Here is a 25,140-nt window from a genome sequence, read left to right as displayed (position 1 = left end):
CCTAGCTTTGTGTTCAGTATAAATAAAGGATAGCATAAACTTGTGGCTTAGGTCATATTTAAAAAAAAAAATGGAACCCTCAATTGAGTCTCAATCTAATGGGAGTTATGTAACAAAAGCCAAGGTAACCGTAACCATGGAAAAAGGATCTTCTAGACACATTTATGGAAAAGTTTGCCACAATTAGCTTGGCAAGGCATCTTCCTACAGAACCTGAAGGCAGGTGCTGTTTCCAAAGTCTACATTTGGTTACCGGACACAGAGCAAACTCTGACATGAGCCACCACACCAGGACTCGTTCTGTCTCAGTACACACCTGCCACGGCTTTCACACCTGATGTACCAGGTCTAGTGTAGATACTAATGACAATCTGGAATCTTCAGCAGACCCTGTGCACACACTCAGGTGTCCCAGCACACAAGACACATGAGTCTCTATGAGCCACATGCCATGTACAGTGAGTTTTTCTTCCTTTTTGGGCATTCCTTCCCCTGACTATGTTGGCTGTGGAGGGGGAACTAGGAGTAACATCTGCTGAGATGTACTAGAGCAGGCTAGCCTCTCTTAATTATAACCACCGACAGGTCAATGAAGTCCTGAGTTCAGGAACAAAGGAGTGACAGATTTGTCATCTCAGAGGCAGAAGAACTCTTAAAACCCAGGCTGGAGTAAAGTGTGGTGGCTACAAGTAATCTCAACACCATCCAGTCAGACAGATAGAAAGTTCAAAGCCAGCCTGAGGCCCCTCGAATAACAACAAACAACAGCAGTCCTGGCTATGGTGGGTGACCTGTGCCTGTAAAACTGGCATGGAAGAGGTACAGGGAGTTTAACATCATCCTCAACTCTTCTGGGAGTTTGAGGCCAGCCTGGGATACATGAGACTCTGTCTCAAAAATATAAAATGCAAAAATAAAAAGACTCAAGTTCAACCCCCTGGGTCTTAGATACAGAAATGGAGGCACAGAGAATACTCATGTTCCCCAAGAGCCCTCTGTGAACGTGCTGCAGTAGAAGTCTGTGCCAGATCTGTCGGTCAGTCCGTCGGTATGTTCTGTACCCAGCAGACCAGACAGAGCCATCAGGACTGTGATCCTAAAGGCATTATCAGTTTGCTTCTAGAAATCAGTCAAGGGATTACAAGGATACCTCTCTGCTCTTCACCAGAACAACCACTTATAAAAGCAGTCCCAGGACACCCCAAGCTACCAAGGTCAAAATGAGGGGCCCTTCCAGACACACACACACATACACACACATATGGCAGGGGGAGGTAATGTGTGCCATTGAGTGTGCATACTGTATCTGTGTGGACTGTTACTTAAGTCAGGCTACAGGCTTCCCTCTGGGCTCCTCTGTGAACTGTATCAGGGTTAACACAATAAAAATAAATAAAAAATAAATAAACTGTCCTCTCATGCATATGTTACATCCATGTCCCCAGAAAAATGAGACACCATCTCACCCAATCCCCACTAAACAGGTACCTTGTCTCCACTGTCTCTACCCACATAAGCAGACCCCTTGAACTCCAAGTCGCAGCTGCACCTGTCTTAGTAAACTTTGCTGCAGACAAGAACAGTGTCTGCTAGGTTGCCCCGAGAGAGAGGGGCTCCAGCTGGCTGCAGAAAGCTCACCCTGCAGCCTCTGAGCTCCCCTGCATGCTGCAGGTTCGTCTTAAAATGCTGAAGAAAAAGACTCCCTTGGGGTACACTGAGTTAACAACCAAATCACTTGGTTAAAAACCACATGCTCACACAAACCTCAAGCCCTCTGAGTGGGATGTACTCTCTGCACCACAGACACAGGGGGTGCAGAAAGGTGCCCACAGGAGCGCTGCATCAATCTGGGGAACCAAGCACTCTATCTACCCCCTAAACACCAAAAGCAAGTGGATGCCTCTGGCCACAGGTGGAACAGCGTCCTGGCTTCCCACAAAACTGCGGCTATTAGGCTCTAACGTGACTTTCTCCAGCAAGGCCGCGTGTAACCCAAAAATCCTATTGTGACATCCTTGGTCACTGCCAGGCACCAAGAATGGATGTCGGGTTCTGGAAAAGTGGTACCAGTTATGAGTGCAGCTGTGAGAGAGTGAAGCTGAGGGCTCAGAGCCTATATCACCCTCCAACCCAGAATGGCATGAGGTGCCCAGTCTTCTGGAAGCCCCTGCAGTACCCACCTTCAGCTCATTCACAGCAGGCCAGCAACAAGCTCCAGACCCCTGTACCTCGAGGCTGGAACTCCATGGATTAAAGCCTCTGTGTGACCAAATATACACACCTGCTATTGACAGATGCATCAAGCAAGCACCATGGGGCACATACTAAGTGCATTTCACAAAAGTCTGCTTACTTAGGAGACTTTAGTGACCCCTACAACCCAAGTGGCCTGGACCGTCTCAGGCAGCTTAAGCATTCCTGGGCCCATACAACACATGGAAGTAGGCCACAGTGGCCACAAGAGACTGATGTATATACCTCAATCACCTGTATAATAACCTACAAGCAGCAAGAGGCTACAGTACTGTCCTTGCCTCTCCAGACCTCCAAGGCAGGATACACATCTACAAATCCCACATAACCATCAAGCATGGAGCACAGCCCTGCTTCCATATTGCCAGAATAAAACCTCAGCTTCCTCAGGTCCTTCTTCACCCCAATGCTCACAGGCACTACTAGGCTGCCCTCCTACTACATCTTTCAGAGTTGTCTGTTTCCCACCCACCCCAAACCCCTGCCTGTCCTCCACCTCTCCTACCAAACCCTGAGACTGACCACTCAACCCTCTGCCACTGCCTACCGCCTGAGCATAGCCCACAGCCCCACCATCTCTACCCTGCAGTGATCCTATGCAGCTCCCGTCCTGTAGCTTGAACAGGCCTCCCATGTCCTCCTGCTTCCCAGCTTCTGCCCCACCCCCACCCCACAGAAAGATCAATGCCGGTCTGCCAGCCCTGCCAGCTGAGTGCAGCTCTGCCTGCTGCAGAGACTGGATAAAATCTCCCCTCTGCTCCCCACTGGAGGTCTCTTCCTATCCCAAGTGAGGATAAGCAAGACCCTCCCACCACCAGCCCTCAAAATAAATATTTGTCTTTGCAAAGCCACTGGAGAAATTCACACAGCCCGGATCCATGTCCTGTGTCCTTCCTGGTTGGCCCAGAGCAATAAGGGCTGTACAGAGGGGGAGGGGCCGCTCCTGGGACAGAGCAGCAAGAACAAAGAAAACAACCCCCTGAGAATCCAGTTGGCAACACTTGGCTTTTCTTTCTCTCTTTGTGTCTTAGCTCTAACTGTACAAACAACAGCAACTGAATGGTGTTAATATGTTGTCATTAGGACCACAGACAGCTGGGGCCAAGCTCCACAGCCAGTTGCCTTTCAAATACCAAGGAAAGCTGCATTCTCCCCGGGGTAGGGTGAAGAGGGTGAGGGGACTCCAGTTTAACCACATGCCCCAACTGCTCAAGGTCCACCCCAGGCCAGGCCGAGCCCAAGAGAGTCTAAACTCTGGTCCCACTCAAAGGACAGAGCCGCTCACTGCAGGACTGGACACAAACAAACAGTAGACAAAGCGGTGCATTAGTCAACCAAAGAGAGAAGTCACCCAGCAATCCTAGAACTGACACTGTGATCCCTAAGTCAGGGATAGTGGGCAAATGGCTCACCTGAGAACATACGCTGCCAAGTTGGTTGTAAGAGCCAAGAGAGCCCCCATGCCTGTCAATGGAGAAGCCCACAGCGCAACTGAGTCCCTGCCACCCATGTCTGGTCTACTTTAATTAGCATGTAAAACCTTCCTTCCTGTTACTTGGGTGTCCTTGTCATATGTCAAAAGTTAAGCGCCCAAAAGTGAGTGAGTCTGTGGGTCTGGCAATCACCCCATTCTGAAACAGCCACTGACTTTTCAGAGCAGACTTAGTGACTGGAAGATGGCAGCCCAGGACCTCTGATTGCTGTCCAAGGCGGGCAAGCAGGCTTCCAGAAGCCACACAGCTGAGCTTTAAAACAACACGACCAGTTGATACTGACCGTCAACTTGACAGGATCTAAATCACCTACTAGATGAACCTCTGGGCACTTTGTTAAGGAGCTTCTGGAGTGGGTTAACTACGATGAGAAGATCACTCCAATGGGATCCTAGACTAAATAAGGAGAAAGTGAACCAAGCACTGGCGTCTATCTCTCTCTGCTTCCTGACCGTGGTGTGATGTGACAGTGACCCACTCTCCTGCCGCCGTGGTGGCAACGCTCCTCCTGCCACCGTGGGCTGCACCTGTCAACTGAGGGCACAATAAACGTGTTTGTTTTCGTCAGGTATTTTGCCCCTGTATTGACAAATAAGTGCCAATACAAGTCCCCAGTACTGAGAGTGAGGGGACTCTTGTGACAACAGACAACAAAGGATGGATTCTCCCCAAACATCCTCAGTTCGTACGCCCATGTTAAGTAAAGCTAAAATGCTTGCATTAAAACTAAACCCAGAATGACCATTTCCCCTTTTAGACTGTGACAAGAGGTCTGCCCTAGGCCGTTTCCCTGCACAGTCCCATTTGCTAGGGCCTGTTGAATATCGACATGACAGGAAAGAAGCATCGGTTGAGGACAGTCAGTAAGTATCTGAAATTCTTCTTCCAGAAGCAAAGTGTCTCCCACCCTTAAAAGCTCCTACCCATGATGCTAATGACAGGCAGCCACCATGAGCAGCTTTAAGGATGAGACAGTTGCTTGTATAGAAACACTGAACAAACACTCCAACACTGTATCCTGAAAAAGACAATCCCTACCAAACAGCGGGAGAAGTGTGAAATGTGCAAATGAGCCTGCTTAAACAAAAACCCAATCTGCTTCCAGAGCAAGCAGGGTGGCCACCTGTTCAGGGCTGGTGGAGTCCTGATTACAGAGGAAGAAACAATACCAGGGAGATGACAGCCCCCTCTTGGGTCCTGGTCCCCACCCTCAAGCCTATATTTAGTCTGCTCTCTATGGAAAATGTCCTGACCCTGCACACAAACAAGCTATTTGGCTGGTTATTCAAAGGCTCCATTAACAACCTCTTCAGCCCACATGGTATTTGCTCCCCACACACACCCTAGCCCTACACACAATCCTGATGCCCCTCTGACTTCTGCCCTTGGTCAGCTGTGAGCAGACAGTGCAGGGACATAACAAGATTACAGCTAACAGACTATACTAGTCCTGTCTGTGGGGCATCTCCAATCTTAAGAAAGGCACAGCTGGGTCCAGGTTCCAGAGCACTAGACAAGGGGTACCAAAAGTCCCTCCCACCACGTCAGAGGCCAGGACTCCCTGCAGCATCACACAAAGCCTTTCTTCACCAACCCCACAACAGAAATAACAGATGCTGTGAAGATCAGAGATTAACATCTGCAGAGTGCATTTTCTTCCATAAGAGAAAGGTACTTAACAAAAAGAAGGAATTATGCAGCTAAGCACAGATCAGAACCCAAACCTGGCTTTAAAAATAACTATGCTCATCCAGCTTTTCCAGACTCAGTCTCTTAAGCTGGGGACCAGACTCAGTCTCTTAAGCTGGGGATGCAGACGGAAGGGGGCACAGTGGGGACACAGATCTGTCTGAGTGTTGGAACCATTCTACAAAACCTGGAGAGAGGGGAATGGTGGGTGCAGTGATCTGAGAACAAGAAAAGGCTCTAACTGGGGAGGGAGGAAGGTATATCAGAAGGGGGAAAGGGGGGCAAAACAGCAGTAAGGCTGTCTGAAGAGTCATCAGGAATCAGACTGTTATCTACCTGAAATGATTTGTAATAGATATGAGTTGGTGTATAAACATACATAGTGTCGGTGAAATTTTCCCATCTGGGCTGAAAACTCTTCCCTCCAAAGTCATGGACCATCTAACAGAAACTTCAACACCTGGCCTGAGAACCCCTCTTTGAGTTATTCAGGACTGTCCAAGAGAGTCCCAAATCAATACAGGCTTTAGCTGTTGCCCTTGGTTACATTCATGAATCAGACACAGGACCAAACCCAAGCTAGGTCTGACCTGAAAGTCTCCTCCTTTAGGACTAGTTCTTATGGTAGCAGAAGGTATCATGTAAGCTTCCAATAAAGGGAAGCAACCAAAAGTCCTACCCAGCTATGACAAAACAGACACGTGTCACAGTAACCCTCACGGTAGTAGCACACATAGCTAGACAACCAACAGCTCTCCAAATGGACACTCAACAAGAAGAAAATCATGCCTGAAACCAGAAACCTACCCAATGATCCAAGGCTTGTGAAGGAGATGAACCTACAACTACCACTTTCTTAAACCAGCATAATCCCTACACAACTCTGAATATGTATCCTCATACCCATAGCAAAGTGCAATGCCCACCCTCAGCAAGAAAACTTCTGTTTGCAATAGACAGGGGCCATTACAGAAAACCTCAATGTCAAAATACAGAGAGAATGATTGATCTACAAGACAATTCCTGAACCTTCAGAGATCACTGTGGAAGGGGATCTGGGGGCAGAAAGACTGTAAGGACCAGAGGAAGAAGAAATTTGTTATGAAGCAGTGTCTCCTAGAGATACCAGAAAATAAACACCCATGGAGGCTCACCAACATGGCTCCCTGACCATGATACGAACAAGTCTAACACCAGCAGACGTGCTAATGTAGGAGTGAAAGCTCACAAGGCCTCAACCCCAGACAAACAAAAAACAAACCAAAAAAAGAACCATAGGCTACTAAGTAATGATGAGGGTGAGAGAAAATGGGTTACTCAATACCAAATGGCCAGCCCTAAAATCAGGGGTGTGTGTGTGTGTGTGTATAAAACATTACACGAGCTAAGCAGGTTATAGTTATGTATTAGGAATAAACATAGACATAGACACACACACACACACACACACACACACACACACATAAAGAATAAAAGAAAAAAAAAAAGAGGTCATGAAATTGAGAGCTGGGTAGCAGTATCATGGGAGGTATAGAGGGAGGAAAGAGAAGCAAGAAATGAAAAAAAAAGCATAATCTCAAATTTTTATTATTTAAAAACAAAACAAAACAACAACAACAAAACAAAAACAAACCAAAAAAAAAAAAAAAAAAAAAGCCCAGGGCGTTCTAGCCAGCCAGGGTGAGACCTGCAAACAATAAAACCCTGCAGGCCCTGCAGGGGAAGGAGTGCTGCCAAGCAAGGGATCTGGTTGCAGCAACAGCAAAGTCTGGTTTGGACATAAACAGAGGAGGTAGTGACAGGGCCTCAGGTTTTGTTGTGTCCTTCCAGCGGCAGGACCTGCCTCTCTTCCCTCTGAGTCACTTCCTTCAGGCTCCTCCTCCGAGGCTCTTGTGAGCTGCTGATAACATACAGCTCACCTACAGATGATTTCCATGCTAGGGAAGAGGGGTCACAAAATGTATCACCTACCAAATTACCATAAGAAAGCAAAGATTGATGAACCCCATTTAAGTATGTACAAGGCTGTACTCCAAAACCCAGGGAATAAGGTCTACAGAACCAAAGCCTGTGACCCAGGAGGAAATCCAGCACCAGGGGGTCCCCTTTGTACTGAACCATCTGCTAAGGAGAACTACTGACCCCCTGACCTCCAGTACTCCACACTCAAGGTATTTGTCCTCAGTCTTCTATGACCACCAAGGAGACAAGCTGAACTTGCACTTGATGCCAACCAAACTGGCTTCCAATCCTTCGCCACTGTTCAAAGTTTTTGACATTAGCAACTTCCTACGCAACTGGTAGGGACCCCAACACTGGCTGTGATCACTGCAGGCCAGAACAAGTGTCCAGCCAGATAAAGTGTCCTTTCTTCTTTTCTACTCAAAATGGGGTCCCTGAACTGCAGACCTTCTTAGAAATATGGGTGCCCAGGTGTACCCCAGCCCTACAGAACCAGGGACTAGGTTGCCATCTGTTTCTGAAAAGCCCTCAATGTCATTTGCTTACCCACTTAAATTTGAGAACCACTGAGTGACAGTCTCCATGACATCAGTGACACAGGCTGTCACTCACTGATCCCTCTGGGTCAGTCTGATTGTCTGAATTTAACCGGCTCCTGGCAGAAAGAACCACCAGCTTTACAACCACTGATTTGGAAAAGCCCTTAAAATCTATCAAACTTCTTCTTCCCCTACAACAAACATCTCTCTCTCTCTCTCTCTCTCTCTCTCTCTCTCTCTCTCTCTCTCTCTCTCTCTCTCTCTCTCTCTCACACACACACACACACACACACACATCATGATGTCTTGGTCCTATGAAGCTAAGCACCTACATCCGAAACTTGTCCGGCCCCAACTTCTATGCTCTGGACAAGATTTCACTTCTGCAGGAGGATACTCAGTTAATACCCCCAAGGAAGTTCAAAAGGAAATGGCCAATGCAGAGCATTCTTCAAGTGCAGATACTGACCCACCAAAGCACCAAGGACTCAAATGTGAACAAGGCTTGAGATCTGCCCTTGGGAGCTCCCAGCTCTCCAGGCTGGAGCAGGAAGGTAGCCGAGGGCAGCTGGCACAGGAGCAGGAGGGTCTTAACTCCAGGGAGGCAAGGCCAGCTGCGGGAACACTGACCTGCAGCAGGTTTCAAGGTGTCTCTAACAAGAATCAGTATCCATGACATACCTAAAAGCCACCAGATTGTGAGAGCTTCAAGCGCTGGTTGGGCATGAGATTTCAATGGAAAGCAACAGCAGTTTCCAAAGGAGGTGGTGAAACTGCCCCTCTGAATAAACCCGTAAATACACCAGTAGCAATAGGACCAACAGCATGGCAGACACAAGCCAAGGAAGAGGCGACCCACCCGTGGCAGCAGGGAGAAAGTTTTCTTCCTAAACATACAAACCTGCAGCAGCCAGATTAAACAAACTCTTACCAAGTTTACTGCATTAAACAACTCTACAGTGAACAAGATGTCTTCATTACTTGGGGCATCCTCAGACCTGTCTCTCCCTGGGTCAAGACTAAGACAGGCAGCTACGGGAACTACACACAGCAGGGGCTCCAACTCTACCTCTGCACCACCCAGGCTGCAGAGCTGTTCTGTGAAAAAGTTTCTTCTGAGACTGAAACATCCCATCCTGCAGGGAAACTTTTAAACCAGAAGGGGAACAACTCAAAATAGCTCTAAAAAGTCCCTGAAACCAACCAGATTCACTAGGCCCCTCCCTCCCTCCCAGAGTAAGCAATGAAAGCTGAAGCGTTCCTTTCAGACAACACTGCAAAAACTCTGACCAGACCAGCTGCCTGGAAGAAACAAACCAGTGGAGTTGCTTGGAAGAGGTTTAAACCAACTGAGTCACTCAGAATGGAACTGCCCGCTTTTGTGAGCTGCCACCCATACTGGGGTGGGCTTTGGTGAGGCAGCTGTCTGTGTCATTTCTGCTCCTATAAGTGACCCCTCACCCACTCTCCTGTAAGTGAACTCCATAAGACTCATTGGTTCAAGTTGGGCTTGGGTCGTGTATCTTTACTTTGGTCTGTCGTGGGATCCCTTTCTTCATGTTGTGTCTCCCCAGAAAAAAAAAATTTGTCATACAACAGGATAGTAGCTATGTTTTGGGGTTACCACACGAAGAACTGGCATAGCACAGGTTAAGTACCCTGCACTCAAATAGATACAGTTGCTCAACAACAGGTGCATCAGGGACTGAGACGAATCCCTGCTATCTTCTTGTTAAGGTTCTCCAAATGGGGCTCAGATGCTACCAAAGAGCTGTCAAATGCACACATAGGCATGTACATCTAAGAGAACATGGACGGACCATGCCACCTAGTGAGGATAGCAACATGAACACTGATGGAGGTGGGGAGGTGTCTCAACTTCAGAGACTTGGCTGGATTTCCCAGCAGTGCCTGGTAAGCCTGGGAGCACACTGCTAGGCTGAATGAGTGAGTGAGCCCTACCTCACTCATGGATCCTGGCTCTGCTGCTGGCAAGCCGGATTACAATGTGCGACCTAACAGAGGCCTTAGCCTTAAGAGTGACAAGCTTTACTTAACAAGAAGAGGTGGTTGGCTGGTATGCCTCCACCCATCCACCCCAGAGTCTTTGACTAGACAGAGGGAAAGCTTAAACAGGAGGCAAGTCCCAGACTCACTTCTGGACAGGGGATGGCATATGCTACATCCCACAGCAGATCATGCCCCTGAAGGACACCCCCAGAAATCTGTTGGGCTCAATGTGAAACTAATCATTAAGGTTTCCATAAATCGCAAAGATTCAAGAGTCAAGAAGACTCTCAGAGTAAGAAAAAAAGTACTAAAAAAAAGCTTTGTTTTGCTTTTTATAGGTAGTGTTTTAAACAGGGTTGAGAATGAAAGTCACATGTACCCCAGGCCTACAGACAGTATCCTCAACATACATTTGGAGATGCAGCTGTCCTTCCGTCATCTCAGCTTCCCAGTGCAGCTCTCACTGCCATTTTGTCTGTATTTTCCAAGGAGGTCAAAATCGACTCACTGAGACAGGAGCAGCAAGCTAAACATCTTCCTCTTTCCCAAGGTTGTTCCTCGCCCCAAGAGCAAACAATCACATAGATGCCAGAAAGCAGTGAGGTTTTAAAGACATTATTGCTGGTATGCAATATCAACACAGACACTGTTTCTTCAAAAGTCCCCCTAAGGCTGAAAAACAGTTCCTGTTATGACAATACAAAGGCCTTGATAAGGGAGCCACAGAGGGGAGAAAGTCTAACTAGATAGCTTTGGAAATGACAGGTTTGTTTTTGTGAGGCAAGTGAATCTTTTAAAATATTTCCAATGATATGCATACCCTTTCCTGAAAGATTCATGTTTTGTAATTTCTCATGCTCATTCCTAGTCACATCACAAGGAGACACTTGGATCTGTCTCCGACAGTTACTGTGGGGGTCCTGCACATGCTCTCTCATCATGGTCTCCAAGCTTGTGTCACCTTATACCCAGCCAATGCCTTTCTGGTTCAGCATCAGTAAGATACAACTGTCCAAATTTGGTTTATGTGTGTGTTGTACCTTGTGTCTGCATGTACCTGTGTCTGGAGGCATCCACATTTTGGTCGGGCCAAAGAGGGTATACGATCCTCTTGGAGCTGGAGTTACAGACATCCACCAGACATGGATGCTGGGAACTGAACTTAGATCCTATGGAAGAGCAGCAATGCTCTTAACCACTGACCCTTCTCTCCAGCTCCCCGAGAGTTACTGGTTAGTGGAATACCACAGACTCCTAAAATAAGACACTCCTTACAGTCGACTACTATTGTTCTTAGTTAACATCTAGAATCCGACAGTAAGGCCCTAGGGCTGAAGATACCACATATGTAAGTCATGAAATCAAGCTGGTATTGTTCAGGGTTTCATTCTCCACTGGCTAGCATTCATAGTGCTAGAAGGTTCCATTTATGCTACCAAGAATTAAAAGTACTTGACAGTTTTACCCAGCTGTGAACTCCACAAACTATAACAATGGCTAGCCTGGCAAGATATACCCAATGGCATATGGTAATATATACATTAATGGCACAAATGTCATAGGAGTAACCAACCACTTTCTGGTTGGATTTAAATCCTGTTCTACAAGACGCACTCTATGTCTGGTATTGCTAACTAGGCCAAAAACTCATGTCCTGTTAGGTTATAGGCCCTAGGGGAGAACCTAATACTATTATTCTACTACATGGACATAAATAAAATGCCCCCTAAATTAATCTTTATACTCTTAGATTGGCACACCTCTCAACCCTCATCAGAGAAGCTTCTTTCTGCAGGAGAGATTAACAGACACCCACAACTGGTCAATATGCAGAGCATAAGAAACTGGGGAGTGCCCAGCTCTAAATGGGACACCTGTATACCGCTTACTGCCTCTCCCCGAGGCTCAGGGATCACAGCAGAGGAGTGGTCAGAGAGATGATAGTGGGGGCCTACACTGAAACAGGACTTGCTGGACAAGACAGCTCTGTGCACATGAACAAATGCCAGCAGTGACAGTGTTCGCAGGACCAGGGCTGCCACAATCCCAGCACAGATGGAAGGGCTCAGCCCTAGCTGAGGACCTCCTGACACTTAAATGACTGCTTCAGGGAGGAAGAGTCAGTTTTCTTCAAGGATGTGGCCCCTAAAAGAGCAATGGATGCTCAGTGGATCGAACGCCCATGCACATACATACACACAGCAGCACTAAACGTACCCCCTGCGTTGGGAGGGGAAATGGGAGGTAGAGACAGTCAAAACACGCAAACACACACACACACACACACACACACACACACACACACGCACACACGCATGAGATTCTCAATAAAAAAACGTTTGTTCTCCTCTCACCCGAGACTATCACGATACCACAACTCAGCAACCCTCTCATCCCACCAAACATTAAAGCAGCAGATATAAGACCTGCTCATATCTTAAAACGAATACGGAAAGCCATTCCGTTATAACACACAAATTAGGATTAATTACAAGGGGCATAACAGTGATGCTTTGGGAAGGCAGAGACTGAGGGCTCGAATGATCCCTTAATTCAGAGATCATCACCCCTCCCATACCTCCATCTTCTCCTCTATAAGATGGGGCCGTTGTGAATACCAAAACATCTGTCCTCAAGTTCTCCACAAATGTGCAGTGTACCATTGTAGAAAAGGGCACAAAGTATAAAGGCAGAATCGACCGCTTCTCCGGGCTCACTGAATTTACTACAGACCTGGCACAATATAGGCATTCCTAATCCTAACCAAAATAATAGCATTATCAGAGTCTCCAGCATGAGCCATCCATTAGCTCACGTTTCACAGAGAATGACAAAGGTTCCAACCAAAAGGGGACTTGGACTCATTAAAGTGAGTATCAGGCGATCAAGAAGAGATCATTGTGGACGAACAATTAAAGAAAGAACATCCTCTTGCTAACAAGACCCTAGAGTGTAGCTTTAAGAATGGGAAATGAGTCACACTCCGCTGGAGGTCTTTCTCTCCTCCAGAGCAAGGAGCTCCAGTCAGGTGCATTCCATTCCTGGCACCCGCTTTCAAAGGGTTTCATCAGACTTCTGCATATGCAGCCAGAGAGCTCAGCAGCCATCTGAGAGACACACCATCTGAGAGAACCTTTCAGCACTTCTGACAGGGACCAACACATTGCTCACAGAGGAACCCATCAGCTCTATCTCCTCACCATCACTTGGGGAACTTAGGGGAGACAGGGCCCTCCACAACACCACAAGACTCCGTGCCACACAGAAGCTGTGGCTCTTAATGGGTCTGGAAGCATCTGAAGCCACCACAAGCAGCCCAGGTGCACTGAGAGCCAGTCTCTCCTAAGGATGGAGCTTGCTTGGATCCTCCTCTAGAATGACAATGTATCCTGTGGATAGTTAGTCGGTCTTCAAGCCTGCCTGGGACCTGGTTCAAGTACATAAGGCTGCCAAATGCCAAGAGGATCAGCAACAGAACCTCCACCATCTCCACCCAAGCAGCCAAGTTTTAAACCTAAACACTTCAGGGTTACAAGTTCAGAACGCACAGGAGCCAAGCTTTCCTGGGGGCAGAGGCCTTCTCACAACAGGGGGAGGAGCCCAGGGCAGTACCTGCACCTGTTTTTGAACACACTCCTGCTGGACTGGGAAGGTTTCCATGGTCCTCAACAGAGGACTCACCAGCCTTTGGCAGGCGCAGTATTATACTAGGACAAGCCACCTGCAGGCCTTTTACTGTCACTGGCCAACAGCAACTCAAGAAGACAGGCTGCTAATCCACTGGCTGAACTATGACACATTACCCACTGAAATGCCACAGGCTCCCCCAGGTAAATGATGGCAGCCGAGAGAAACAACCCAAGGAAACAGTTCAGGCACCTAGTAGGGAGAAACGTGAGCTATTGGTAGAGAACACAAGCCAGGGCAAAGCAGCCAGCTCCATCCTCCCCTGCAGGTATACCGCCCTGCCTGACACTGGGGGGTTAGAACAGCGTTCTGTTGCAAACACAGGCTTAAAGGCAGCAGGATCATCCACTTTTCCTCCTCTTGGGTGGCTCCCAAGTGGCAGGTGTATTAAAGTGCCCCCTTCAAAAAGAGAGTATCAAGGTGTCCTGCCTCCCTAGAAAGGTTATAATTTGACTCTGGACTTTAGCACAAAACGCCCAGCGTTTGTACGAGGCCAGCAGATTAGCAGCACTGGGATACGATACTGCCTGGGTCCGATTGGCTTCCTACATGCGCCAAATCCAAATGCCTCCCCTGTATCCGCGAACTGGGAAAAAAAGACAGCCATGAAGCAACTGAATAAGCTGGCCAGAACAGCACCCCCAACAGCAGCGCTTCTCAAAACACATCTTCAACGTCCATGGAAGACGCTCAGGCCGGGCCTGATAACCTGTCACGGATCGAGTGGCGCCATCCCAAGCAGCTGCCCCCAGGCGTCTGCTGGGCTGGGACGGGACATGCGGGTGGCCCAGGACGCAGCGGCACCGTGCCACTTTCTCTCAGGAGAGACTCCATTGTCCATTATCAAATGAACGCTGACAATCCATCTTCCCTGGCAGACTGGCCGGCCTTGCGGGACAAGAGGCACCGCAGTGCTCTCTCCGCCGGGCAGCCGCGTGTGTACACACACAAGCACACACGCGCGCACACACCCCGCCGCGCCAGGGCGCCCGCTCCCCCGCGCTTTCCAGAAGCCCCGGGCGGCCTGGCCCTCACCTTCGATGGCGATGACGTGCTCCCGGATCTGGTTCTGCAGCACCGGCTCCTCCACGCGCTCCAGCAGCTCGTAGATGGAGTAGATGTTGGGGTGGACCGACTCGAAGCGCTGGATCTCGGCCCGGATGGCAGCCGAGTTGGCCAGCTGCTGCTGGTAGTTCATGGTGCAGGCGCGGCGTCCAAAGCCGCGCGCCCCCCGTCGCCGCCGCCCCGCGCCCCGGAGCCCCGCGGGCTACCGAGACCCGGGGCGCCGCAGCCCCCGGAGAGCACGGAGCCGAGGAGGCGCAAAAAAAGAAAGCCGAGGATGAAGCAGTAGAGGGACTCAGTTCATGGCAGGGACCGGCGTCCCGGGTCAGCTGGCCGTCCGGGGAGACCGCGGCGCCATGGAGCGCGGCCGGCCGCGGAGGAGGCTCGCTCGGGCGCCTTCCCGCGCCACAGCCGCCTGCACCCCTACGCGCCGGCCGGCCGAGCAGCCATTAAAGCGCAAGCAGAGCGGCGCTGCGAGCGCCGGGGCCGAGGCCCCCGGGCAGTGGCCGCTCTGCTCCGGGGCGCACGGCTGCGGCTGGGTCCGCGCGCTTGTGAGTGCCGCGCTACCGCGCGCGCTGGGGCCCTCGGCTGCCCCGCGCCGTCCGCCGAGCCGGGACCGAGCTGTGGGCGCCTTGCCAGCCGCGGAGACCGCTCCGAGCGCCGCCCGCCGCTGCCCGGCCAGCCCCCTCCCTGGCACGCAGGGCTCTGGCCCACGTCGGCCCCGCCCCCGCCTGCGCTCGCCGCCCTCCGGCCGCCGCTGCGTCCTCCGCGGCGCTTCCCAGCGCGCCGGATCCCGGGGAATTGCGCCAGACCCCGCCCCGCGCTGCCTCTGGGCTTGCTGGGACTTGTAGTCCACCGCGCCAGCCGGCCCGCGCGCGTGGGGTGCGCTCTGTGCTCGCGTCGCTGCGCACTGGGCGGGCCCCGCAGGACGCCCGGACGCCGCTACGGCCGGCGAATCTGCGAGCTGAGAGCCCTGAGTCCTCTCAGTTGTTCCCACTGCCCCATGCCCGCCCCCGCGCCTCGGTACCGGGAAGGTGGCGCGTGAGCCCGCCCGCCCGCGCTTTTGTTTGTTTCCCAGCAGAGTGCTTAAGGAAGCTCTGCGACGCGCGGGGTCCCCTCCCCCGTCTCGCAACTTTCTGCCTCTTTTTCTGAACACAGCAGGAGAGTTACTTCTCTTCTCGTGGGATACCCGGTGGTCCAAAGCCAGATCAATAAACTGAACTTGAGGCTGGGATGCTAGGTGGGACGGGATTCCACGGGGACTTGTAGACTTTTCCACGAAAATGTTGCACAACTGAGTTGTATCCTCCATGCCACAGCCCTCTGAGCGCTCGACACTAACCCCACTTTTGCTCAGACCAGGAGCCCATGAAGCTGTACCGCACCGTAACTGAGAGCTCATCCCAACGACTCCATTGAATTAGATTGTTGTACATTTCCAAGGATCCAGGGCGAGTCCAAGGCCCTAAAGGTCCTGGGTTTACGCGCACTATGGCAGAGACTGTCTCGCCATGCAGGGGTGTTTCATAAACAGCCCCACATTCCAGATTTAAATGTCCTGTGCCCTACCTGGTTCAAATGCAAGCTAATGGGCAGCCCAGGGACCCGGGCAGCCGAGCTCTTGGCTCTTGAAACTCTTCCGGGTTCCAGTATTTCTCAGGCAGGTGTTCAGTCTTCCCTGTCCCTAACAGCAGAAGCCCAAGCTTGTTCTGTGCCTTGCTTCTGACATTGCCCTTAGAGTGACGCTAACAGACATGCTGGCATGTGGGCTCATTCTACTGTAAGCAAGTCGCCCCTACCCACCTTGAAACCCTAACTCATTGTGAAGTAGGCCTCCCCTACTTCACATCTAATTCTCTTTAGGGGTTCCTTTGTATTTCCCAAAGCTTTAAATATGGATGACCCTGGGACTTGTCCTTACACCTGTTTTATTTGCCTCTCTTATGACTTTGAATATCATATAGAGGTTGATGACACTAAATTTTCTGTCCCAAACCTATCCACATGTCCCCTCCTCTTCACATCCTGCCTTCTTCCTGTTTCCTCACTAACCAGTCTGAAGAAAGTTGTTCTAGTGAGCCTCTAAACCTAAGCCATGGCTCTCCTCTGCTCAAAGCCCTCCCCCTCTTATATGTCCATGGAGTTTAGAGTTCATAGGTGTCCGAGGGACACAGTTCAGCCATGAGTGTACCCCTCTCACTAGACCACCTCTGCTTCCACCCATGCTATCCTCTCCAGGCACACTGACCTCCTTGCTGTCCTCTGAGAACGCCTGGTGACAGGAGCATCTCCCCCTCATAACCTTCACCTGCTCCATCACCTTCCTGCATGTATTCAGTCTAAGACCACCCTCACAGGAGACCTTCCCTGATACCCTGTGGAATGTGGCATTCCATTTCACCAATACTAGCGTCTCACCTCCTTGTGGGAAATAAGAATGCTAGTTTCCAAGGATGTATCATTGGGCCCCTGGAACAGCCTTATAAGTTCTAGAAGGGCCAGAGCTCTGTCAACATGATTTTGACTTCTGACCTTTGGAGCCATGGGATCATCGACTTGGGCTCTTGTTTTGCAGCAGTAATGGGTACCAGTACACTTGCTCGATTTTCCTTACCACATATCCCATCTAACTCACTACTCATGACTTGCTTAACTTGGATGTAAGGTCCCCGAAGGCTACATTCTATCTGTTCTACCCACCATCCCAGCCTCAGTCCCTGGCACATTGTCCAATAGAGAGCAGGTGTCCAAGGAATGGTTTCCCCATTAAACTTCATTGGTCATGAAGACAGGCATCAAATGTCTCTTGGGCATTCTGTAGCGGCTGTTGTCAGGGTCCAGTCAACATGTCCAGCATGTAGTAGGTGCTAGATAAAGCTCTCATATCAATACTAACCCGGAAGGATTCATTCGGCTCTTACTGCTGACTCCTCTCCAGTAAATACAGCCAAACACTGTGATTGTTTCTCACGCAAAAGTCCTTCAGACATTTAAAGGTGTGAGTGGAAGTCGATTGATGAGAGGTGCTTTCAGTCTCGTGAGATGTGATGACTCTCAGAGTGGTCACCAGAAGTTTCCAAAGTTGGTGCTGGAGAGATGGTTGGGCAGTGAGGAATACATACTGCTTTTGCACATGACAGAAGTTCAGTTCCTAGCACCCATGCTGGACAATCCACAGCTCTCTGTAACTCTAGCTCCAGGGCATCTGACACAATTTTAAAACAACGACTTGAAAAAATCTGGAACTTACAAAAGTAACGAAGGGGGCTGGAGAGACAGCTTAGTAGTTAAGAGCATTGGCTGCTTTTCCAGAGGTCCTTGGTTCAATTCCCAGCAGCCGCATGGTGGCTCATAATCATCTGTACTGGGGTCTTCTGGTGTGTCTGAAAACAGTGACAGTGGGTTTTGTTTGTTTGTTTGTTTTTTGTTTGTTTGTTTGTTTGAAGGCATCGGATCCTATTACAGATGGTTGTGAGCCACCATGTGGTTGCAGGGAATTGAACTCAGGACCTTTGAAGGAGCAGTCAGTGCTCTTAACCACTGAGCCATCTATCTCCCCAGCCCAACAGTGTTTTGTTTTTTGGGTTTTTTTTTTTTTAAGAAAATAAAATTTTCTTAAAACAAACAAACAAACAAGGAAGAAAGCATGAAAATCAAGAAAAAACAGGATTGTTTGGGTTACAGTCCAAGCATATGGTTCATCATAGCAAGGGAGCCAAGGCAGCAGAAGTTTGAGCCAGCTGGTCCCATGGAGTCCACTGGAAAAAGGAAAATGGACTGGTATCCTAGCTGGATTTCTCCTTTCTGTTCAGTCTGGGCCCCAATCCCATTGAATGGTGCTATCTACATGTGTGGGGAGGACCTTCCTACCTTGTCCCCATCTAGATACTCCCTCAGGAATATGCCCATAGGTTTGTCCCCTGAGTGAGTCTAGACCCCATGCAGTTAACATACCCTTGTTGTCCAAAGCTTGACCAATGTGAATTGTGCCATCTATATGAACAACTTATAGCCATGCTTTCAACATCAAAATGTCCCCGTGAACACAGCTCTATAACCCTTCCTCCTACACTGTGAGGAGCGTCTGAGAAATGCAGGCAGCGTCTTGTGTCTGGGGACTTTACTGTGCTACATCCGCTTCTCTGCACTTGACCTGGTTTTGTTCAACTCTTTTCCACGCTCAGCTGAAGACTGCTGAGACTCCCGTTTGACTGTGTGTGGCAGTCATGTGAGCCTGGCACTAAGCACAGGCCATAGGTCTTGATGCCTGGTAATGGGAAATGTCTAACAAAAGTTCCTGGTGGCCCTGGGGGAGAGGTCACAAAAGGAGAGGCAGGAGGAAGGAGCATCCAGAAAACACAGTAGATAGTTTCTGCTAAGAATTTTGCTACTGTCTGAGAAAATGACTTCACAGGGAACAGCAGACCACTCTATGTTCCTGTTCGGTACTTGACCCAAGACTGTGTTGTTGGTACCAGATGCCACAGAGCTGACATCCACAGTTCTCAGCAACACCATTCTGAGCACTTGATTTGCTCAGTCTCCCTTCTGGATCAGCTGATGTAGTTTAGGCTCTGTCCCACGAAGAAGAAAAGACTCTAGAAAAGACAGATCACAAGGACAACATTCAGTAGAAGTAGCAGGCGACTGTCATCCTGAAGCCTACTCTGACAAATGGCTGGGGCAGGATTTGAACCCATAACTGTTTCACTTTGTGCTTATGACAAGAGCCAGAGGTCATGTTTTCTCTGCATAGAACACCTGCCACCAGAGTACGCAGTAAAAGCTTTGATGTGAGATGTGTAGGCTTGGAAACGTTAGTGTTCCAGAGCCTGACAGTCTCTTCTCTCAATCTTACTCTACTGCATCTGCTTTCTTATTCTTTCTCCAGCCTCCCCTTGGCCACCATGATGTGAAGGGGTCCAGACGACCTAGAGAGAGTTTCTGTAAATATGAGCCTCTCTGGTTGGTTCTGCCTGCCCAGCTTCAAGTCTTTCAATGGATACCCACATGCCAATGGGACAAGTCATCCCTTCTGGGCCTCCTGTGAATTCCTGACACAGAAAACTCAGAGATAGTAAGCGCTGGTCAGAGGCTAGGATTGCTTTAGATGCCCCAATAATCTGATCTCATTTTTTAAATTATTGTTGAGATAGATCTCCAAAGCTTGCCCAGGTTGGTTTCAAACTCTAGATCCTCCTGTCTCTACCTCCCAAACTATTAGTGCTTGGATTATACATATGTACCACTGTACCTGGGTATTTCATTCTTAATTTAGTCATACGTACAGTATTCCTGGAATACTCTCAGATGCAGAATTGTGCCTTGTGTGTAACTGTACTTGCAAACGGGTGTCGTCTCTGCTTGCACCATTTGTCAAGCTATGCATGTTGTACAGGTCCCTGGGATGTTCACTCCCTTACATTTTGCTTGTCACCTCTAGGTAGCCCTGGTTTGAGGGTCATGGCTCACCTGAAACCTCATTACCAGCTCTCTCTTGCTTCCCTAGATTCAGCGACATAAACACAAGGGCATGTCTGTAGGTCAGAAATATGGCACAAGCTCTCAAAATCAACATGTCTACAGGCGTCTGGCCCTTTTGAGGGTCTGGTGGGATCTCTGCTTTCCAATGCTGTGGAGTACTTTGACTTGTGGCCTTCCTCTGCCTCTTTCAAAGCCAGCAAAGGTGACAAAAGCCGTCCTAACTTTATCCCGCCGGCCCTTCCTCCTCTTCCATTTCCTACTTCTTTGGGACCCCTGGGATTGTACAAAGCCCAGGAAGACAATTCAGCCTCATCCCTCCACTTCAAGGTCATCTGGATTATCGCTTCTATTCTGCCTGTCACCTAGTGTCTCCTTAGCCACCTACAATAACACGAGTCCAGACTCCACAGGTTCTGGGCTAGGGCTTCTCTGGAGAGTGGAGACTATTTTATCTATGACACTTCAGTAAACCCTCCACTGTCTGACTGTTACAGATCTTGGATTTATCTGTCAGAGCTAGACAGCTCCACTAGAAACCAAGAAAACACATAAGCAGAAAAATATTCTGAAACAAACTAACTAACAAACAAAATACCCAGTGGGCTGGCAGATTAGTCTTAGAGCTGGCTTCGATGGGCTCTGTGGGGTCTCTCCAGCTTTGTGCAGTCTGATGGGTTAACCACCACAAACTTGTTCAGAACCTCACTCTGTGGTCCTGGGTGCCATCCAAAACTGATAGGAACAGACACACAATCAGTATGTGGTGTTTCTATATCACTATCATTTTATTTTATTAACATTGTATATATGTGTGGTGTAGGGTGAGGGGCATGCGTGCCCCAAGATGCAAACAGGACACAGTCAGAGGTGACTTTGTGTGGTTTATGCTCCCCACACCTCTTTCTGACTTTGGGTGGGTTCCAGGCATCAAACTCAGACTGCCAGGTTTGCACAAGTGCTTTGCCCGCAGAGTCATTTTACCATGCCCATCTTTATTTTTAATTTTTTTGAGATGAGGTCTCAGGTGGGCCTGGCTGACCTTGAACTCACCGTGTAGCAGAGGATGACCTCGAACTTCTCCTGCCTCAAACTCCAAGTGCTGTGATTCCAGGCACGCACTGCAACTCCTATTCCGAGTCCCACCTCGCTTGCACGGATGTTTTTAGGTCAGCGCTTACTTTTAAGGACACAAAGACAGCCTTTCTGCCCTGTAAGCATCAGGCAGCAGTACTGTTTAGCTTAAGGTCACTTCTTAAAAGATTTTTCATGTTAATTAATATCTGTAAGATTAATTCAGTGGGCTACTTACTGTTGAGAAGCCGTAATCCAAAAATCCTGGGATAGAAAGTCCCCAAAATTAACTAAACTCTTTGAGTAACGCCACAGTGTCACAAGAGGAAACTTCCACAGAACAAATGCCCAAAACAATTAAAAATATCACAGGGCTGGTGAGATGGTTTGGTCAGTAGAGGTGCCCACAGTCAGGCATGACACCCTGAGTATCAAATTCCTGAGCCCACTTGGTGGTGGAAAAGATCTTACTCCGCATCAGAGTTATGGTGCACTTGCCCTTGAAAGAGTCAGTCTCTCCTCCCTCCCTCTCTCCCCACCACTCTCTCTCACACACACATATATATACACACACAGCACAAAACATAAATGCATAACACATCTTAAATGACACGATTTAAAAATAAAGCAAATAGTATATAAAAATGACCTTCAAGTCACATGAGGTTATTGTGAAACGCCGTCTTCCATGTACGAATATGATCACCTACAAGAGACCTTTACAAGACCCTGTTGTCATTCCATCATAGAAGGAAGGGGTGGGAAGGGTCATTAGACCCTCACCTCCACTTCTACTGTCTCTCTCCCTTCTGCATCCCTGACCCAGATGCATTAATTCTGCTTCAGTGTTGGGAGGTGTTGAAGTCACCAAGGGTGACTCAAGGGGGCTCCGCCTATTCAGCTCCATAGTGGTCATCATTCAGGCAGGGATGAGATGGAACTCTGACTGTTATGGCTGTTCAGGGCCACTCACACTCCTGTAAGTAAGGCCTGGCCCAATGTTCCTGTAACACAGTCCCGTAAACTAACCAGTCTACCCAGTAGACTTGGATGGAGTCACTCTGTCAGTCGCTGAAAGGACATTTTCTTCATGTCTCGCCAAGAAAAGGTCATGCAGCAGAAAGGTGTATGAAGCACGCATAGGGTTTTATACTTACCCATGGGTCTGTTCTCCAGATTTATTTATAGTTATTCTAACTTTGGTAAAAACCTCAAATAGACTTGGAGGCACAAGCATTTTGGGTGAAAGATTGACCTACACGGCTCTATTAAGATTGTCAAATATCATTGCAACTGCAGATGATCCCCAGTTGAAATTCAAGTCCTATTCTTCCAAATGACGTTGAAATAAGGACCCTTGGCATTGGGTAGTGTCACACGATGACAGAGTGCAAACGTTGTTTGGCTTGGAAACCCTTCAGTTCTGGCCATATGATCATGGCCAACACATAGCTGACCTTCACCCTCAGGACCCAGCTCCTACCTCTTCCTTTCCCTCTTTTTCCCTGAGGGCAGTCCCTCCTTCCCAGCCCTCTAGGGTTATCAGGAAGGAATTTGACCCAAGCTCTGGTATTAAGTTATGATGAAGGGTGGATGGGCAGCTCCATAGTTTGCCTTGATTAAAGAATGATATTCAGAGATGATCACATGAGTCACGACTCTTTGTGAGGTTGGAAAATCATCTGTTTCAATGGTGGTGGTGGTGGTGGTGGTGGTGGTGGTGGTGGTGGTGGTGGTGGTGGTGGTCACATGGACTAGGACCAGATAAAAGGGGAGCAGGGAAGTTGGTACATCTCAGGGCACAGGAACTTCTTTGTCCAGGGATAGCAAGTGCTCTCTGGAAGATGGTGCTAAAGACAGGGAAGCTTGAAGGCATCTTGTTTCTCAAAAGACAAATATTGTCAGAAGTGGGTTCCCATGGACTGAAATCCAGGTACCAGAAACACTGCCCTCCTCTCCAGAGGCTTTGGGAGAAACTACTTTTCTCTGCTTTCAGCTTCTGAAGACACCTACATGCCTTGGCATTTGTCCTGCCCGCCATCTTCAGAGCATCATAGCATCTTCAGGTGTCTCCTTGCATCCCTTGCTCACTTAAAAAATGGGTGAGTTAAAGGAAGCCCCAGATAATTTCCCCAGCACAAGAACTTTAATTTGGGTTGGCAGATGTAGTTCAGTTGGTAAAGTGCCTGCAGAGCATTCATAATGGTTTTGATCACCAGCACTGCATAAAGCAGATGTGCAGTACACACCTATACTTAGCACACATTAAGTGAAGACAGGAAAATTCAAGATCATCCCCAGCCATGTGGTGAGTTCAAGACTAGCCTGGGCTACAAGAAAACCTTTCTCAAAAACAAGCAAACATGTCCCGTGTGTGTGTGTGTGTGTATATATGTATATATGTATATATATATATATATATATATATATACATATATGTATATGTATATATATATATATATATATATATATACACACATACTCATACACATATACATGCACATACATATATGTTGTGTGTGAGCGTAGGCGTGCATGTAAAAGTTGGGACAACTTCAGGTGTTGATCCTTATCTTCTACCTCATTTGAATCAGGGTCTCTTGTCCTCACCAGCCCCAGCTGGCCTAAGAGCTCTCAGGGATTCTCCTGCCTCTGTTTCCCATCTTGCCATAAGACAAGCACTGCCACATCTGGCATTCCTGAGTTCTGAGGATTTGAACTCAGGACCTCAACACCAAGCACTTTATTCACCAAGTCATTTCCCGAGCCCAGCCTCTTAACTGTTCTGTTCTGACATTCCTGTGGTCCTCCAACTATCCCCAAGCCTTCCACCTAAGGGAACCGAAAAACTCATGTGCACCACTCATTTTTGGTGATTCCTTGGCTCCTGACCTCCATCATATCACTGAGTATAAGCAGAGCCACACAGCCTTCTGTGACAGCCTTTGTTCATTTATCACAATGTCCCACTGGGGTTCCATTGTGGTGCAGCATGGGGTAGACCACCTTGGGAAGGCTGACTGATACTGTGCTGTAAGCAGACGCCATGCTGAAATAATTCATTGTCTGTCCCAGGAGTATGCATTGGCTCTGTCTTTCGGCTCTAGTGATGCTGTTGCTATGAACACAGATATACAAACATCTCTGTCAGGTCTGCTCTCAGTCCTCTGGGGTATATATATTGAGGTGGCATTGCTGAGCAGGTCCATAAGGCCAGGGTCACAATTCCGAACATTTATACTCTAAAGCAGCTAGCTGGAAAGTCACGGTGAGGATGCTTTGAGAAGGACCTTAGCACAAATTTGTTTGTCTGTTTTCTCTGCTGTTTAGAACAGTCTGGCCTCAAAATCACAGAGCTTTCCCTCTTCCTCTCCCTCTGGAGTGCTGAGTTAAAGGTGTCCAACACCACGCTCAGCCTCTCAGCATCCTTTAAAAGCAGCAGTGAGAACACTAAGGCCGCGCAGGTCCAATGGTGACCCATTACTCTCCCACAGATCCTGGATCATGGACCAGGAGCAGCACTGAGCCAGAACCGATGGAAATTTACTGCCTGTGGTGCCGGGCGGCAGAGAGCAGAGGTGAGGTTGCGATTAAGAAGAGGAAGAGACCACAAAGAAACGACAGAGCAGGGAGTCAGTACTCTTTTTCAGGTAGATCTGTGTCCCACGAAGTTTCCCCGAGTCAGCTACTGTCTTTTTCCCCCTGTCTATTTCCATGTGAGGGCGCTAGGCAAAGACACACTTTATTTTTCAGGCCACCTCCTCAGTCTGCCTTCTGCATCTGTCACAAAGATACTGGTCCCCGTTGCAGTCCATTTCCAGAGATGCTGAGCCCCACGATGAATTTATACACTCACACCCACCGTGGGGTTTCAGCAGCATGTGTGGCGA

The 25,140-nt window shown here is 48.8% G+C and overlaps 1 protein-coding gene across 4 annotated transcripts in view; it reads right to left on the bottom strand.

Annotated features, from left to right (window-relative positions):
* The window catches only part of AGAP1 (ArfGAP with GTPase domain, ankyrin repeat and PH domain 1), a 414,013-nt gene extending 398,902 nt beyond the window's left edge, over window positions 1-15,111 (bottom strand). For all 4 annotated transcript variants that reach the window (XM_080932933.1, XM_080932934.1, XM_080932935.1 and 1 more), the window contains exon 1: window positions 14,669-15,111. In XM_080932933.1, coding sequence (XP_080789059.1) covers window positions 14,669-14,831 — 163 coding nt within the window. In that variant the 5' untranslated portion in view covers window positions 14,832-15,111. The remainder of the gene's footprint in view (window positions 1-14,668) is intronic.
* Window positions 15,112-25,140: the final 10,029 nt, after the last annotated feature.

This window comes from Micromys minutus (genome assembly GCF_963924665.1).
Source record: "Micromys minutus genome assembly, chromosome: 19".
In the NCBI taxonomy this organism is placed as follows: Eukaryota; Metazoa; Chordata; class Mammalia; order Rodentia; family Muridae; genus Micromys; species Micromys minutus.
This window is presented reverse-complemented; position numbering and strand designations above follow the sequence as displayed.